Genomic DNA, 14491 nt, shown 5'->3' with positions numbered 1-14491 from the left:
ATGTGTGTGAGGGTGTGAGCGTGCAGCCACAAGTGGCTTCTTAAATGTGTTGTCAGCCGCACAGCGTGACGTCTGCTGGATAATAAGACTTTCTCTCTCAGCGACTCTCCGACTGTGTTCAGGAGGACAGTCTGTTTGCAGCACGAGCACAAATCTCAACTACAGTTTAACCAAGGGCGGGTGTGTGTTCGTCTACACTACTGTGTGCCTTTGTGTCTCTTGTCTGGACAAAGGAGGAAACACTGAAGAAAATCCCTGATCATGCTATTTGACTGAACATGGTCTGTATTTCTGACATGTGAGCCTTGTAATAGAGGTCAACCCAAGCACAGTGACAGATACACAACACTTTCACTTGCTCTTCAAGTTTATTTATTGAATTCAGGCACTGGTACAGCATTTACCTTGATTTTACAAATTTAATCTGTCTGATTAAATTATACGACCTTCTAGTTTGCTCAGAAGACGACTTAGAATGCATGCACAGTCTTCTTATTCTGTGTATACACACTGCTGCTCTTATAACACAGTGAACTGTCTGCGCAGACACAAATGTTAGGCTGCTCACAGACTTGGACAGACACTGAAAATTTACATCAGTTGCACCCTAGCCCTGCATACTCGTGGATGTGGAAACCGTAGGTGTAGAGGATGCAGATTGCAGCCAAGCCATTGTCCCATAGTTTCAAGTTGCGCAGGAGAACCTACAATGGCCATCACTTCAGTGTAAAAATGTGAAAGAATGTCTTCTCGTTATAGTAGAGGCATGGTGATGCAACATCCAGCAGCAGACATGAAGGACTCATTTGAGGTTGACGAAAACAGCTGGTTTTTAATGGAATATCTCCATAGGGGTACAGAGGAATATTTCCAGCAACCATCACTCCTGTGTTCTAATGCTACATTGTGTTAGCTAATGGTGTTGAAAGGCTCATTGATGATTAGAAAACCCTTGTGCAATTATGTTAGAACATGAATAAAAGTGTGAATTTTCATGGAAAGCTTTATATTGTCTGGTTGACCCCAAACTTTTGAACGGTAGTGTAAATAAAACTACTCTGTAAGCCGTCTTCTGGCACTTCACATAATGAGGCCAGACCTTAAAATATTATATCAGCGAGTAACCCAACAGCTCACATTGAATAAAGACCTTGGTGACAAATGAAAACTTAACTATTTCTGCTAATAGGTCTCTCTAAATTCTTCAACTAGCTCAGCAGTGAAACTCACTCGTGATCAGCTCCGCTGGATGGAAAGTACAAGCCCTCTTTGCTCCTCTTTCTCCTGAGTTTCCTCCAGATTTATGGTCCTCTCTGTTTCCTTTACCTCCATCTAAATTATATTTGCCACTCCTGCATCCTCCCCCTGCCTCCCCTAACTCTCATCCTCCCGTCCTCTCCAGCTTCTTGTCATTTTTCCTCCACAGCAGACAGCTGTTGACAGGAAGTCAAGGTTAGCTTAACAGAGCCTGAATGGGGCGAGGTGCCATCCAATCCAGCTTTTTTATAGGCTGTAAATTTTAACAAGCATCACCTCTACTCCTGATTACAACACACACACACTCACACAAGCGCACATACAGGCACACCAACACACTCTGAGATGTCTGGATTCCTGTGGCAGAACAATTTGTACAGATACTTTTTAATGTTAGTGATTTTTTTTTTTTCCTCTGTAGACCATCACAAAGTTCCAACATGAAAGTAAGATGAATGTTTTTGTGGAAATGATTGAATCTTTCCAGGGAATATGAAGCTAAAAGAGGACAATGAAAATGTCTCATTAGCATCATCTCACATTAAAGGCCCCCCGTAGACAAGTGGAAGAAAAATAACTGACCACCAGTGTGGATACGGACAATAATTACCTCATCAGTCAAGCTGCATCATATCCAGGATTTCAGAAGCAGGCTTCAGAGAGAGAAAATATCAATCCCATTTAGCAGCAAACCCATAAGTCTAATCCTCCTAATGTTACTGGGGGCCCTGGCATCACGCAGAGCCACTTCCAGTATTCATCATCCCACTGCTGCCAAGGACACGGCCATACTTCACACTGCTGTCTGCCTTCCATCACTCGCTGCTTTCTAGTTGTTTGCTGGCAGGCAGAGGAGGACGGGGGCTTATTGTGGAGGTTGAAGGCTACCTGGACCTCTGCTGAATCATTAGTTTTACTCAGCTGACACATTGTTTTTAGCCTGTCTCTTTCTTTCCCCCTTCAGCTGTTCTTTGCCACCTTTAGAAACAAATTCTTCCAGGAAGCATTTACTTTTGTATTGATTTCTCTCTTTCTTACTCTTCATGATGAAATCTGATTCCACTGGGTCAGCAACTGTCCAAAAACTCTTTATTTGCTTACGTTTGTACCACTCCTCTGATGGATAATGCTAATTTGGGGCTGTTTCATCAGATCTGACAGCGCTGGACCGCAAAATTTCATCACTTCAAGTTTCATAAACTGGTGTGAGCCTGAGTCACGCCCATCCTCCTCTCCCAGCTCCACATCTGTCACATCACTTTTTGGCACAACCACCAATAAATATTGCAAAAGCTGAACACAACTGGAAGTAAACAAGACGTGTTTATGACAGAATGAAGCATGAATTCAGAACACTGGATTTCCCCTGAGAATCAACTGGAAACACTTTCTGCTTGAAAACATAATCATGTGGAACATATTCCAGATTTACAATAGAGACTTTATTTTTGATGATTTATAGAAAATTGTGCTGCAGTCCGACGCAAAAACCGTAATTCACAGTCCTCTTGAAAACTCTCCACAGAGCTTTTAAACACATCTATGGTTGATGTTGAAATTCTCAGATCTTTGTCTAGCAGTATGACTGTTAGTTTTGCTCGTGTAGGTGTGACACCATAACAGGGGAAAATGCTGGACCAGGTGGAAAAATGCATGTGTGAGTGTGGTGGTAAGCAAATAAACACACTTGAGCAGTTCCTCTTGCATCTCTTACACAAGCAAGTGTGATGATAATGTCTAAACAACCGGAGCCACACTTCTCCAAGAAATAATAGTGGAATACATGTTTACACTGATCAGCTGTAACATTAAAGTTTTGGGTGCTGTCCGTTCCAAAGTGGAACTCACTCTCAGAAATGCTCAATCAGATTGTTTTGTGCTTTGTTAATGCCTTGAGTTAGCCTAGCCGCGCTAGACCCATGCTCTGAAGACGCAAGGGTCTAGGCACGCTCGACAGGGAGGGAGGCGGGCTAAAAGGTTGTCTTTCAAATCACTCTGCAGCAATTGGGTAGGTATACAACCAATCAGCACAACGAATAGGCTCCTAGAGTGCCGGAAATCAGAGGATGCGGTAGTTCAGTGAAGCCTTATTTATACAGTCAATGGGTGAAGCTCAAGTATATTACAGACATGTTAACAGAAAGATTATTCAGAGTCGGTGCTAATGGAGCTCAATGACTGTTGTCGTTTTTGTTGTTGACCCTGGCAGAGAATTAAATTCGTTGCCGTGGGTTGTCTAGCACGGCTAGGCTAGTTGTTTCCGGTTGTTTCTGTCAGAATCGTCACGCCTCTGTCGTCACTTAGTTATGCTCGCCTTCTGACTCTACACTTCATGGTGATTCGTCCGGCCAGTTTTAGGAGCATCCAACCTCGAGCCTTATGGAGGGTAACTTGACCCACCCTGGCAGAGAATTAAATTCGTTGCCGTGGGTCGTCTAGCATGGCTAGGCTAGCCTTGAGTGTTCCTTGAGTAGTTTGCTCAGTAGTTTTTGTAGTGAAGCAGTAGATGTAGACCAATATGTCATTTTGTTGAAGTTGTAGACCCAAGACCAATTTTGATGTGAAAATAAGAAATAACACAAACTGTAACCCACAGTTTTATCAAAATGCTTTTGGTCATTTATGTTTAATTTGAAGAAAACTTTAAACATTTCTCCTTTCTAACAGCCAGCAGGGGGTGACTCCTCTGGGTCCTAAAAAGGTCTGATTGTATGTGACATTTAGCCTACTTCTCAACTGATTTGGTACCTCAGTAAATAATTCTCTAACGACTTTATCATCTCAGTTACCAGTTTGAAGATTTTCTGAATGCAGCGTGATTTTTATCTTGTAAACTAAAGTTTCATGGAGAGTGAAGCAGACAATAAAACAGGGTTGTTTTTAAGGGCAGGGTTATGTTGTGATTGACAGGCTCACTGTATGTGAGGAATGTCCTCAGGTTCTCCAGTCAGATTCACTGCTCACTTGTTATGTCGGGTTTCCAAAGACTAACGTGATGAGGACGAAATGCCAAACTCAAGGTTTCAAAACAGCAGCCCACAAAGCAATCGGTGACATCATGGTGGCTACATCCATCTTTTATACACAATATACACTACCGTTCAAAAGTTTGGGGTCACCCAGACAATTTCATGCTTTCCATGAAAACTCACACTTTTATTCGTGCGCTAACATGATAGCACAAGGGTTTTCTAATCATCTATTAGCCTTTCAACATCATTAGCTAACACAATGTAGCATTAGAATATGTTAAACTAACATCCACCTGAATGCCAAATTATGAATGTGTTTATTTACATACACACGTGGACAAAATTGTTGGTACCCCTCAGTTAAAGAAGGAAAAACCCACAATTCTCACTGAAATCACTTGAAACTCACAAAAGTAGCAATAAATAAAAATTTATTGAAAATTAAATAATCAAAATCAGCCATCACTTTTGAATTGTTGATTAACATAATTATTTAAAAAAACAAACTAATGAAATAGGGCTGGACAAAAATGATGGTACCCATAACTTAATATTTTGTTGCACAACCTTTTGAGGCAATCACTGCAATTAAACGATTTCTGTGTTTGTCAATGAGCGTTCTGCAGCTGTCAACAGGTATTTTGGCCCACTCCTCATGAGCAAACAGCTCCAGTTGTCTCAGGTTTGATGGGTGTCTTCTCCAAATGGCATGTTTCAGCTCCTTCCACATATGTTCAATGGGATTCACATCTGGGCTCATAGAAGGCCACTTTAGAATAGTCCAACGCTTTTCTCTCAGCCATTCTTGGGTGTTTTTGGCTGTGTGTTTTGGATGGTTTTCCTGTTGGAAGACCCATGACCTGCGACTGAGACCAAGCTTTCTGACACTAGGCAGCACATTTCTCTCCAGAATGCCTTGATAGTCTTCAGATTTCATCGTACCTTGCACACTTTCAAGACACCCTGTGCCAGATGCAGCAAAGCAGCCCCAAAACATTACTGAGCCTCCTCCATGTTTCACCGTAGGGACAGTGTTCTTTTCTTCGTATGCTTGGTTTTTGAGTCTATGAACATAGAGTTGATGTGCCTTACCAAAAAGCTCCAGTTTGGTCTCATCTGTCCAAAGGACATTCTCCCAGAAGCTTTGTGGCTTGTCAACATGCATTTTTGCAAATTCCAGTCTGGCTTTTTTATGAGTTTTTTTCAGCAGTGGTGTCCTCCTTGGTCGTCTCCCATGAAGTCCACTTTGGCTCAAACAACGACGAATGGTGCGATCTGACACTGATGTACCTTGGCCTTGGAATTCACCTTTAATTTCTTTGGAGGTTGCTCTGGGCTCTTTGGATACAATTCCAACGATCCGTCTCTTCAATTTGTCATCAATTTTCCTCTTGCGGCCACGTCCAGGGAGGTTGGCTACTGTCCCGTGGGTCTTGAACTTCTGAATAATATGAGCCACTGTTGTCACAGGAACTTCAAGCTGTTTAGAGATGGTCTTATAGCCTTTACCTTTAAGATGTTTGTCTATCATTTTTTTTCGGATGTCCTGGGACAATTCTCTCCTTCGCTTTCTGTTGTCCATGTTCAGTGTGGTACACACCTTTTCACCAAACAGCAGGGTGACTACTTGTCTCCCTTTAAATAGGCAGACTGACTGATTATGAGTTTGGAAACACCTGTGATGTCAATTAAATGACACACCTGAGTTAATCATGTCACTCTGGTCAAATAGTTTTCAATCTTTTATAGAGGTACCATCATTTTTGTCCAGGCCTGTTTCATTAGTTTTTTTTTTTAAATAATTATGTTAATCAACAATTCAAAAGTAATGGCTGTTTTTGATTATTTAATTTTCAATAAATTTTTATTTATTGTTACTTTTGTGAGTTTCAAGTGATTTCAGTGAGAATTGTGGTTTTTTTCCTTCTTTAACTGAGGGGTACCAACAATTTTGTCCACGTGTGTATATGTTTGTGTACAGGTCTTGAGAAGTACAACTGCAAATGTGAAGAAGTTCGACAAAGACTTGTTACTCCAGAGGGAGCAAGTTTGAAAGTGAAAATAAAAAGAAACCTGAAGTGTAAAAGAGGAGGGCTTACAGTACCTCTGTAATTTCCTCCTCATCTTTGCTTTAGGCGGGAATCTGGATGCTACATTAGTTGCTTTTAGCATAACAAGCCTGAATCCATTCATTTGTTCATTTTGACATTTTTACCTGACTGCTGCTGGAAGCTTCTAATGCATCCTGGTCTCTGTTACTGCACACTGTGTTAAAGTAAACTCTTGTTTGTGTCCTCCAGGTATCTGTACCTGCTGTTCTCTGACGACGACCACCTACCGTTCGACCACTGGGTCTTCAACACCGAGGCTCACCCTCTGCCAGTCATCAAGAAGGATAATACAGACAGACCCAACGAAGTGGAGTAGTGGACCACCCTGCACCGACAACCAGAAACAAGTGCGACAACCTCTGATCCTGTATATCTGAGCCTCTAGTTGTCTGCCTGAAACTGTTGAGCCATTGGGAGCCTCCAGTGGTTACAGATGCCTCTTGATCGGATTTCACTTTAGATTTTGGATGGGATCGAAACAGCATCCAAGTATATTGGAGCTGAGTTCTCGCTATAGATTCCAGTTTGGTTTTTTGCTTTTGATTTTTAGCTCTGGTTGATTCCAGATGCTGACCTGACACAACACATTCACTGCTGGATGACGTGATGGCTCATCAAACTGTAATAAATCCTCCCTCCACACGAGTTTAAATCCATCATGTGGTCAATTCCGAGATAACGCAGTGATAATCAGACTGCTTTTTAGTGTCCTTGCATTATAAAAGTTGTATTTCTGAAGATATCATCATCATAAAAGTGCAGTTTATTTCACTGGTAAGGTTCATTTTACATTTCTGCTTATTCAGAGGAGTAATCTGAGCTATCACGTGATTCATCAGTGGTTTTGTTGTTAGTACCTACAGCTTTGTCTGTATTTTTGAGGAGACCTGACAGTCATAAAGCAGTCGTCTCCCTAATTTGGATATCATGGACCCCCAGTGTTTGGGCCCCGAACCCGGACAGAACTCTGTCTCTGGATTGAGGATGACAAGGCTGACTTATGAGCTAAGAGACGCTCAGTTCACTTCACACGTGTCGTCTTTTCCTTCTGCTGTATCGCTTAAACATCTCAACAGGAACTGGTTCTCTTGCACCAACGCTGGTACCACCACTGCTCGGTTTCGTTCTCAAAGAGACGCTGGGGGTTTGCTTTTCTAAAAACGTGGTTGTCGCTGTGGGAGTGAAGTAAAGACGCAGCACAACCCGAGCCTCTTTTATAAACCCACCGAACTTTTAGAGCTCCCCTCCCCCTCATTTTACCGGAACACCTGACTGCTCCTTCTTTCCTCCCTCTGAGTTCGGTGTGACACATGTCGACCAGCCACACCAGCTCTCTACCTGCCAGGAACTTCACTTTCTCCCCACGACGTTTACACAAAACTATCCTCTTCCTTCTGCTCTATATCTGTATCTTTCACCGGCTTTTGGATTTATCAGGATTTATTTCTCACATTTGCACCAGGGTTCGACCAGCGCAGGCATTTTTAAGCTGATGTTTGTTTTTTTAACTGGCAGCAAACATTTGTGCTCACTTTCCAAATTCAAATCCGTCTTTTTTATAGTCTTTTTCCATTTCCCCTACAGAAATGACCCATTTGCACTCACAGAGACTTATTGTTTATGATTATGGGGTTTTCAGAAAACAAGAGAATGGACTAAAAAAGGCAAAAAACACACTCTCACTTTCATGGAGCCCTCAAATATATTTTATAATTTAAAGGCCAATTCACAGTCTCCACATAACCGATGTGGACTGTCAAAGCGGAAGTCCATGCAGTGCTTTTCTTTAGCACAGAATTTGTGGAGAATTTAGAATATTCTACTGTGTTTGGCCACTGTCGATAGGATTGCAACTCTTTAAATTATAAATTACAAAGGTACTTATGGTGGAGAACCTCCTCATACAGCCTCTATTAATAGCAAGCATCTGTTTTAAGTACCATTTGTTTTCCCTGATGTTCTGCTTGCAGTAGGAACAGTCCAAAATGTGGGCTGCAGTGGAATTGGGTGGATGATGAAATTTGCACCGTGTGTACCGAGGCGGAAAGCATGAATTAGCCTTTAGTCAGCAGATGTTTGCCCAGCTGTAATGGAGCGTAGAGATGAGTTGGGCTGTGAAATGTCCTTTAGTTGTAAGCTCTCGAAAAAGCAAGTTAGTAATATTTTTTTAAGTTTATTACATTTCATTTACAACATTTCTGCAAACTATTTCACAAGTCAACAAACACCTTCTGCAAATGCAATTGTTTGCATAGAAACTGAACTTTTAGACAGTCGGACACTAAAAGTCTCCACTAAAGTGCTCTGATTGGTCAAATTGATCAGCAATCCTGTGTATCGGTCGAACCCTGTTTTTCACTGTAGTGTTGCTTCTTCACGTTTCCGTCCTCCGGGTCCAGCGTAGGGCAGGCTGTAGATCTTCTCTCCTCTATGAGGAGATGCGGACGCTCGACTTTGCTGTAATATTTCACCTCCACACACACGAGAAGCCATACCGATGCAGCACAGCTTTACCATTCTGTCGTCGACTTTTGTTCCTTTCATCGTCCACATACATACGAGGCTGTGTGACTGTGTTGCTGCTTTTGTTGCCGTTCCGCAGTTGGAAGTCGCGCTCACTCGGTTATTTAGTTGAATTTCACGGTAAAGGTTCCTCCTGATGCCACACAGAACCGTAGCCACATTTAATCCAGTTTAGTCTCCGATCTAGTGCCTTCACTGTTGAGAAGGAGGAGGGAGAAGCAGCTCACACAAACACAAAAGAGTTTTAAAATAGTATCGCAGCTTTAAGTAAGTTCCTCTGATGAGGATTATACCAAAACTGGACACGGATTAAAGGATAATTTTACTTTTTAATTTGATATTCAGAGGAACTTTGGTGTGAAGATCGCTCAAGAGTTGGTGAAACATTGGACTTTTTGGCTTTGTTGTGATGAGTGGGAGATCAGAGCACCAAAGGTCCATGACAGGAGGTCAGTATTAAAATACTGGAACGCTTATACGATTGATTCTCCGCCATCTGTGGTAGGAATGGTTTTCTAGGGTATTTCCTTGACTACACTGACATCCAGTGGTGAGCTATTCCTATTACAGTCAGCATGAGACCTGGGCTGAACGACTACAGTCTAAAAAGACAAAAACATTATGAAATAATAGTTAATGTAGGTAAATAATCAAGTTTAGGTAGGTCAGTGTTTTGAGGAACAATTAGTGGATATTTATATCATCAGTAGTTTCTAATGTTTTTGTCCAAGTTGACGAAGGATTGATGATATTCTCACCAAGAGAAATCCTCTAACTGAAGTACAAAACCTGAATCTCCCTCTCAGTCTGTCAGGTATTTACTACTTTGAGATAGCAGGCGGTGAGTGGTTTGAAATTCCAGTCACTGTTTGAAATATTTCTATATTTCATCTGTCTGACAGAATAAGTAGCCGAGCTGAGTGACGGTTTAAACCACGCCTAGTCAGCAGGATGAAACACATTTAGCCCAGGTGTCTCAGAGCAGGAGAAGGACACGTGCAGTGCTTTGGCTAAACGTGTCAGGATCAACGCTTTTACTGACTTCCACTCTGCTTAACTGAAAGGACCAACAGCTTTTCACCTGATTTTTATGTTTCCACGCAATCAATTGTTTGCTGCTACATAAACATGTTAAACAGTTGTAGTTTACAGTTCACGTGATGATTCGTTTGCTAAAAGCAGAGCTCTAAGATAAGGACAGAAAACGTCCTTAATTACAGTTGTGTGCTTCAGATAGTAATTTTTAAACCAATTCAGATCTAACCGCACTAACTGACCACTGCTAAATTCCCAGATTTGATTGTCTGTCTTTGGAACCAAATATCACGAGTCCTCCCCATCTTTTAACCAACACCGACATATCACTCAGCAGGCCTTCCTGTTCAAAATGAATATAGTGTTGATTTTCTGAGCTGTGACAAATCCTTCCATGTTCCTTATATCACTGTACAGACGACAGTGTCTCCGTGTTGAGTCTGTTCTGTTTAGTTAGGGTGGCATTTATTATCCATGTGATGATGTATTGTAATGGTTGATTTTGCTGATTGTGTTAATTTATTCTGTAGTAGTGAACCTAGGACTTAGAGGTGTTGGGACCCCGAGGTGGAGCTGCAGAGAAGAAGGCTGGAGTCTGAACAGGAACACAGCTGCATATTTATCTGCCTGAACTGGACTGGTGACGGTCCGGGTTATTTTAAAAAGTCTTGTGTCTGTATGTTTAAGATGTCTTACAGCAGTTCTACAAACACCTACACTACCGTTTAAAAGTTTGGGGTCACTTAGAAATGTCTTTTTTTCAGTGAAGATGACATTAAATGAATCAGAAATACAGTCTAGACATTGTTAATGTGGTAAATAAATATTCTAGCTGGAAACAGCTGATTTGTAATGGAATATCCACATAGGGGTACAGAGGAACATTTCCAGCAACCATCACTCCTGTGTTCTAATGCTACATTGTGTTAGCTAACGGTGTTGAAAGGCTAATTGATGATTAGAAAACCCTTGTGCAATGATGTTAGCACATGAATAAAAGTGTGAGTTTTCATGGCTTTCTTGACCCCAAACTTTTGTACGGTAGTGTATGTATAAAGCACCTCTAGGTGTTTAAAATGCTGTACACGGTACCTTTACAACGGCAGAAAATGTGTCAGAAGGAGGGCAGAGAAACCACCAGGGAGTCAATCAGACAACCTTTAGGGAGGATAGGAACTGTATGAATGTACCATCCAATGTGAAGTGAAGAATATTTTATATGCATTTTTGTCTTTGTTTGTTCACTTCAGCGTACTTTTGTTTTTTTTAATCGTGTTTAATCTTGGAAAGCACAAAAAGTTGAAGCCATGTGTGCAGGCAGAGAAGCATCTGAGAGCTGAAGTCTCTGGAGGCTGTAATGTAGGAAATGATCCAAATCTGCCACATGAGGTGTTTCAGTACGCTGGTAACACACTTTGTACTTCTTCTTGGTTTCTTTTTCTGAAGATGTGACGCAAACATAGGGGGAATATTCTACATCATAAAGAGTTTGTCTTTCACATCTGATTTGTTCGCCAGTGGTGGGAGCTGATAGTCGAACATTCAAACACACGGTGGGCAGTTTTAACATTTAGCAGCTGAGTTTGACTGTTGGGAATTAAAAGGACAGATATAAAGAAGTGCATTTTGGTGAATTACACTGTCGCTTGTCGAAAACATCACTCTGATCTGTGCAAACTGCTGGTCAGAATGGTGGAGAAGGAGGAAGTTCAATTCCAGATATGTGTAATTCTATTTTGGCTAGTTTAAGAAAGCAGCGACATCATTCTGACCACTTCAGATTGAATAGAAGACATTTAAAAAAAGGAGTCGGTAGATATCGGAAACTGAATTTACAGCTAGCGCGGATATCTGCAGCTAAATTCTAAATCTCTGCAAAAAATCACTTGTCCTTAAAAAAGGACGATGTGAATATCTGAAATGTTCTTTTTGACTCGGAAGAAAGAAATTACTGGTATCTGCAATACATATCCAGTCCAGCTACTGAATGTTAAACAGCTTTCCACAGTCAGATCTATTTCTGATAGTCTGAGATCACAGCAGCATAATAAATATGCCATGGATCTTTATTTGAAACATAGAAATCTGGTCATCCTGTTCGACCAGAGAACGTTTGTAATGAAGGAAAGTGTGATTATTTTCGATCATCTAACACAGCGGTTTACTGCAGCTCAGTGTTCATTTTATTTTGCTGCATAATTGGGTTTAATCAGGTACATATCTAAAAGTTAATGTTGACCACTGAGTACTCGGCTGAATATAGAGCATGATCAGATAAGTTTACATCATTTAATTTGTGGGCATTTACAATGTTCAAATCACAGTTTCACACAGTCCACATATCTTGTTTTTTTTACCCAGAATGATTCGGTCTGCAATAATCTAAAAAAAAAAAAAGAGAGAGAGAGAGAAAAATACATGCACTAACGTTGGAGAAGTTGCAAGAAGACAATAATTGGAAAAAGCCTAATTGTTAAAAGAGTAACAGCTGATTAGTCTTCTGTTGATTGATTACTGCATTAGCTGTTGTAATCCGGCTGTAGAGACACAGATACCTTCATTTGGAATACTCACAAAACCTGTATTTAAGGCTACATCGCATCATTGTGGTACTAATGGTGCCTAGATTTAAATGAAACCATTTATTCATTCTGATTCTGTTTGTCCAGTTAGAGATTAAAACATTGCAGTAATGTGGGGGTTGTAGTATTAATCTGCAGTAAATCTGATGGTATGGATCAGAGTACTTATTCAAAAAATAGCTAAGATTTGTTCTTGCAATCTGCATAATCAGTGTGATTATAATTATGTTAAGATAACTGTATGCAGAGGTGTTATGAAAGCATGGGTTCTTTGAAACGTCAGTCAGGTGATTCAGACTTAAAGGGCTGATCCGCTGCATTTTCTCCACAAGGAAGGTTTTAAGCCCTCTGATTTTAGACGTGTCCCTCATTGTTCCTCTCATGTGACACCGATGTGGTTGTTTCATTTCCCGAACAGGGAGGAAATCCGAATGTCTTTGGTTGTGTAAGTCTGCTTTGTCTTCACATCAGGTTCAGTCTCGTATGCAGACTGTGTTTTATTTTCCGTTGTTTTTCATGAAAAGGTTCATCTGTCTTTGGTGATTTTTCTGAATATTGTGTTGCGTTCCAATGCCTTTCTGTTAGTGAACGTTAAAGGAGAATGCCAGCAGGAACTGAAGTTTCAGGAAATTAAATTGAAGTGGGTCCTTTTCCAGGAAAACCTTCTTCGTATATCACACTGACATCATTTTCCTTGAGTGGTGCGAGACCACTAAATAGTCCTGACCTGTCCTGGGACTCTACTGATCTGAATTCCTGAGATGTTTGGCATTCTCCTTTAAAAGGGTTTAAATGTGTGAAACCAACCTCAGAAATGTATCTGTACAAAATATTGCTGATAATCATTCCATTGCACATAGTTTACTTTGCATTTGTATGCAATATTTTAATTTTGTGGGGAAATTTGTTTTATTGTGTTAATATTATTATTGAAAAAAATGTAAATATTCCATTCCGGCAAATGAGCCGTTCTACATTTATATAAAATCTTCTGAGCTTACGGATTAAAATGATATTAATGAGCAGCAGACTTTTTAATAAACTATATTTGTTACACTTCTATTGTGAATAAAAAATCTTTTATTAAGAGGTGTTTTTGGATCAGCGTTGTGTTTTCAACCAGCAGAGCCTGACTGACCAACATTTAAGGTGTTTAAAATGAGCATGTTGATTGGACTTCACATGGACAGCATTAGTCTGTTGGTTCAGCCAAGTTTTACACATAGAATTCTGATTTTAAACTTTTCTTTTCAAAATAAGAGAATGGTATGAGTGTGTTTTTTTGACAAGCTTTTTTATTCATTACTCATAATGGATCTCACCTACTAAAAGCTAAGTTAAAAAGTTCTATTTACATTGGAGAGAGTTGGGTGTGGTGTCATGCCAGATTTGACTTTGGTCAGTCCAGTGTAAATAAAAGATGGACGTCAAGCCTAAAAAAAGTGAGGCCACTGCTGAAATGACTTAAACCTGCATTCTTTCTACCAGCCAGCAGGGGGTACAGTAGTGAACAGTAGTGTAAATTGCCATAGATATGTGAGATTAAAGCTCGATGTAGCAGCCGTCACATCACCCATTGGTTTGTGGAAGACCACTGTGAAGCATCGAGTTTGGATTTTGGTCGTCACCAAGCTGGTCTTTCAAAACCAGTTATTATGAGCGAGGACTGGATCTGATTGGAGAACTCCAGGATATAATTTCATACAGTCCCGACTTGTCAATCAGAAGGTAGAAACATGAGCTGCTTTATCGTCTGATTCACTCTAAATGGGATCATAGGTTACAAAATGAACATCATGCTGCATTGAATAGGCCTCAAAACTCGTGACTTTGACCACAAACTGATTAGGAAAAAGTCAACTGAGGTTACGATTCAAGTCACTCATAGACTTCTGTACAATCAGACTAACTTTAGCAACCAGAGGAGTCTCCCCCTGCTGGCTGTTAGGAAGAATGCAGGTTTAAAGCGCTTGACTTTCTTTAATCAGGGGCTACGTCCATCTTTTACATA

General features: G+C 40.6%; 1 protein-coding gene across 1 annotated transcript in view; it reads left to right on the top strand.

The window, feature by feature from the left end:
• Positions 1 to 13569, top strand: part of man1a1 (mannosidase, alpha, class 1A, member 1) — a 164207-nt gene extending 150638 nt beyond the window's left edge. The window contains exon 12 of the mRNA XM_022199238.2: positions 6530 to 13569. Coding sequence (XP_022054930.1) covers positions 6530 to 6656 — 127 coding nt within the window. The 3' untranslated portion in view covers positions 6657 to 13569. The remainder of the gene's footprint in view (positions 1 to 6529) is intronic.
• The last annotated feature ends 922 nt before the right edge of the window (positions 13570 to 14491 follow it).

This window comes from Acanthochromis polyacanthus, chromosome 16, assembly GCF_021347895.1.
Source record: "Acanthochromis polyacanthus isolate Apoly-LR-REF ecotype Palm Island chromosome 16, KAUST_Apoly_ChrSc, whole genome shotgun sequence".
NCBI lineage: Eukaryota > Metazoa > Chordata > Actinopteri > Pomacentridae > Acanthochromis > Acanthochromis polyacanthus.
Note: the sequence above shows the minus strand (reverse complement) of the source record. Positions and strands in the feature narration are given on the sequence as shown.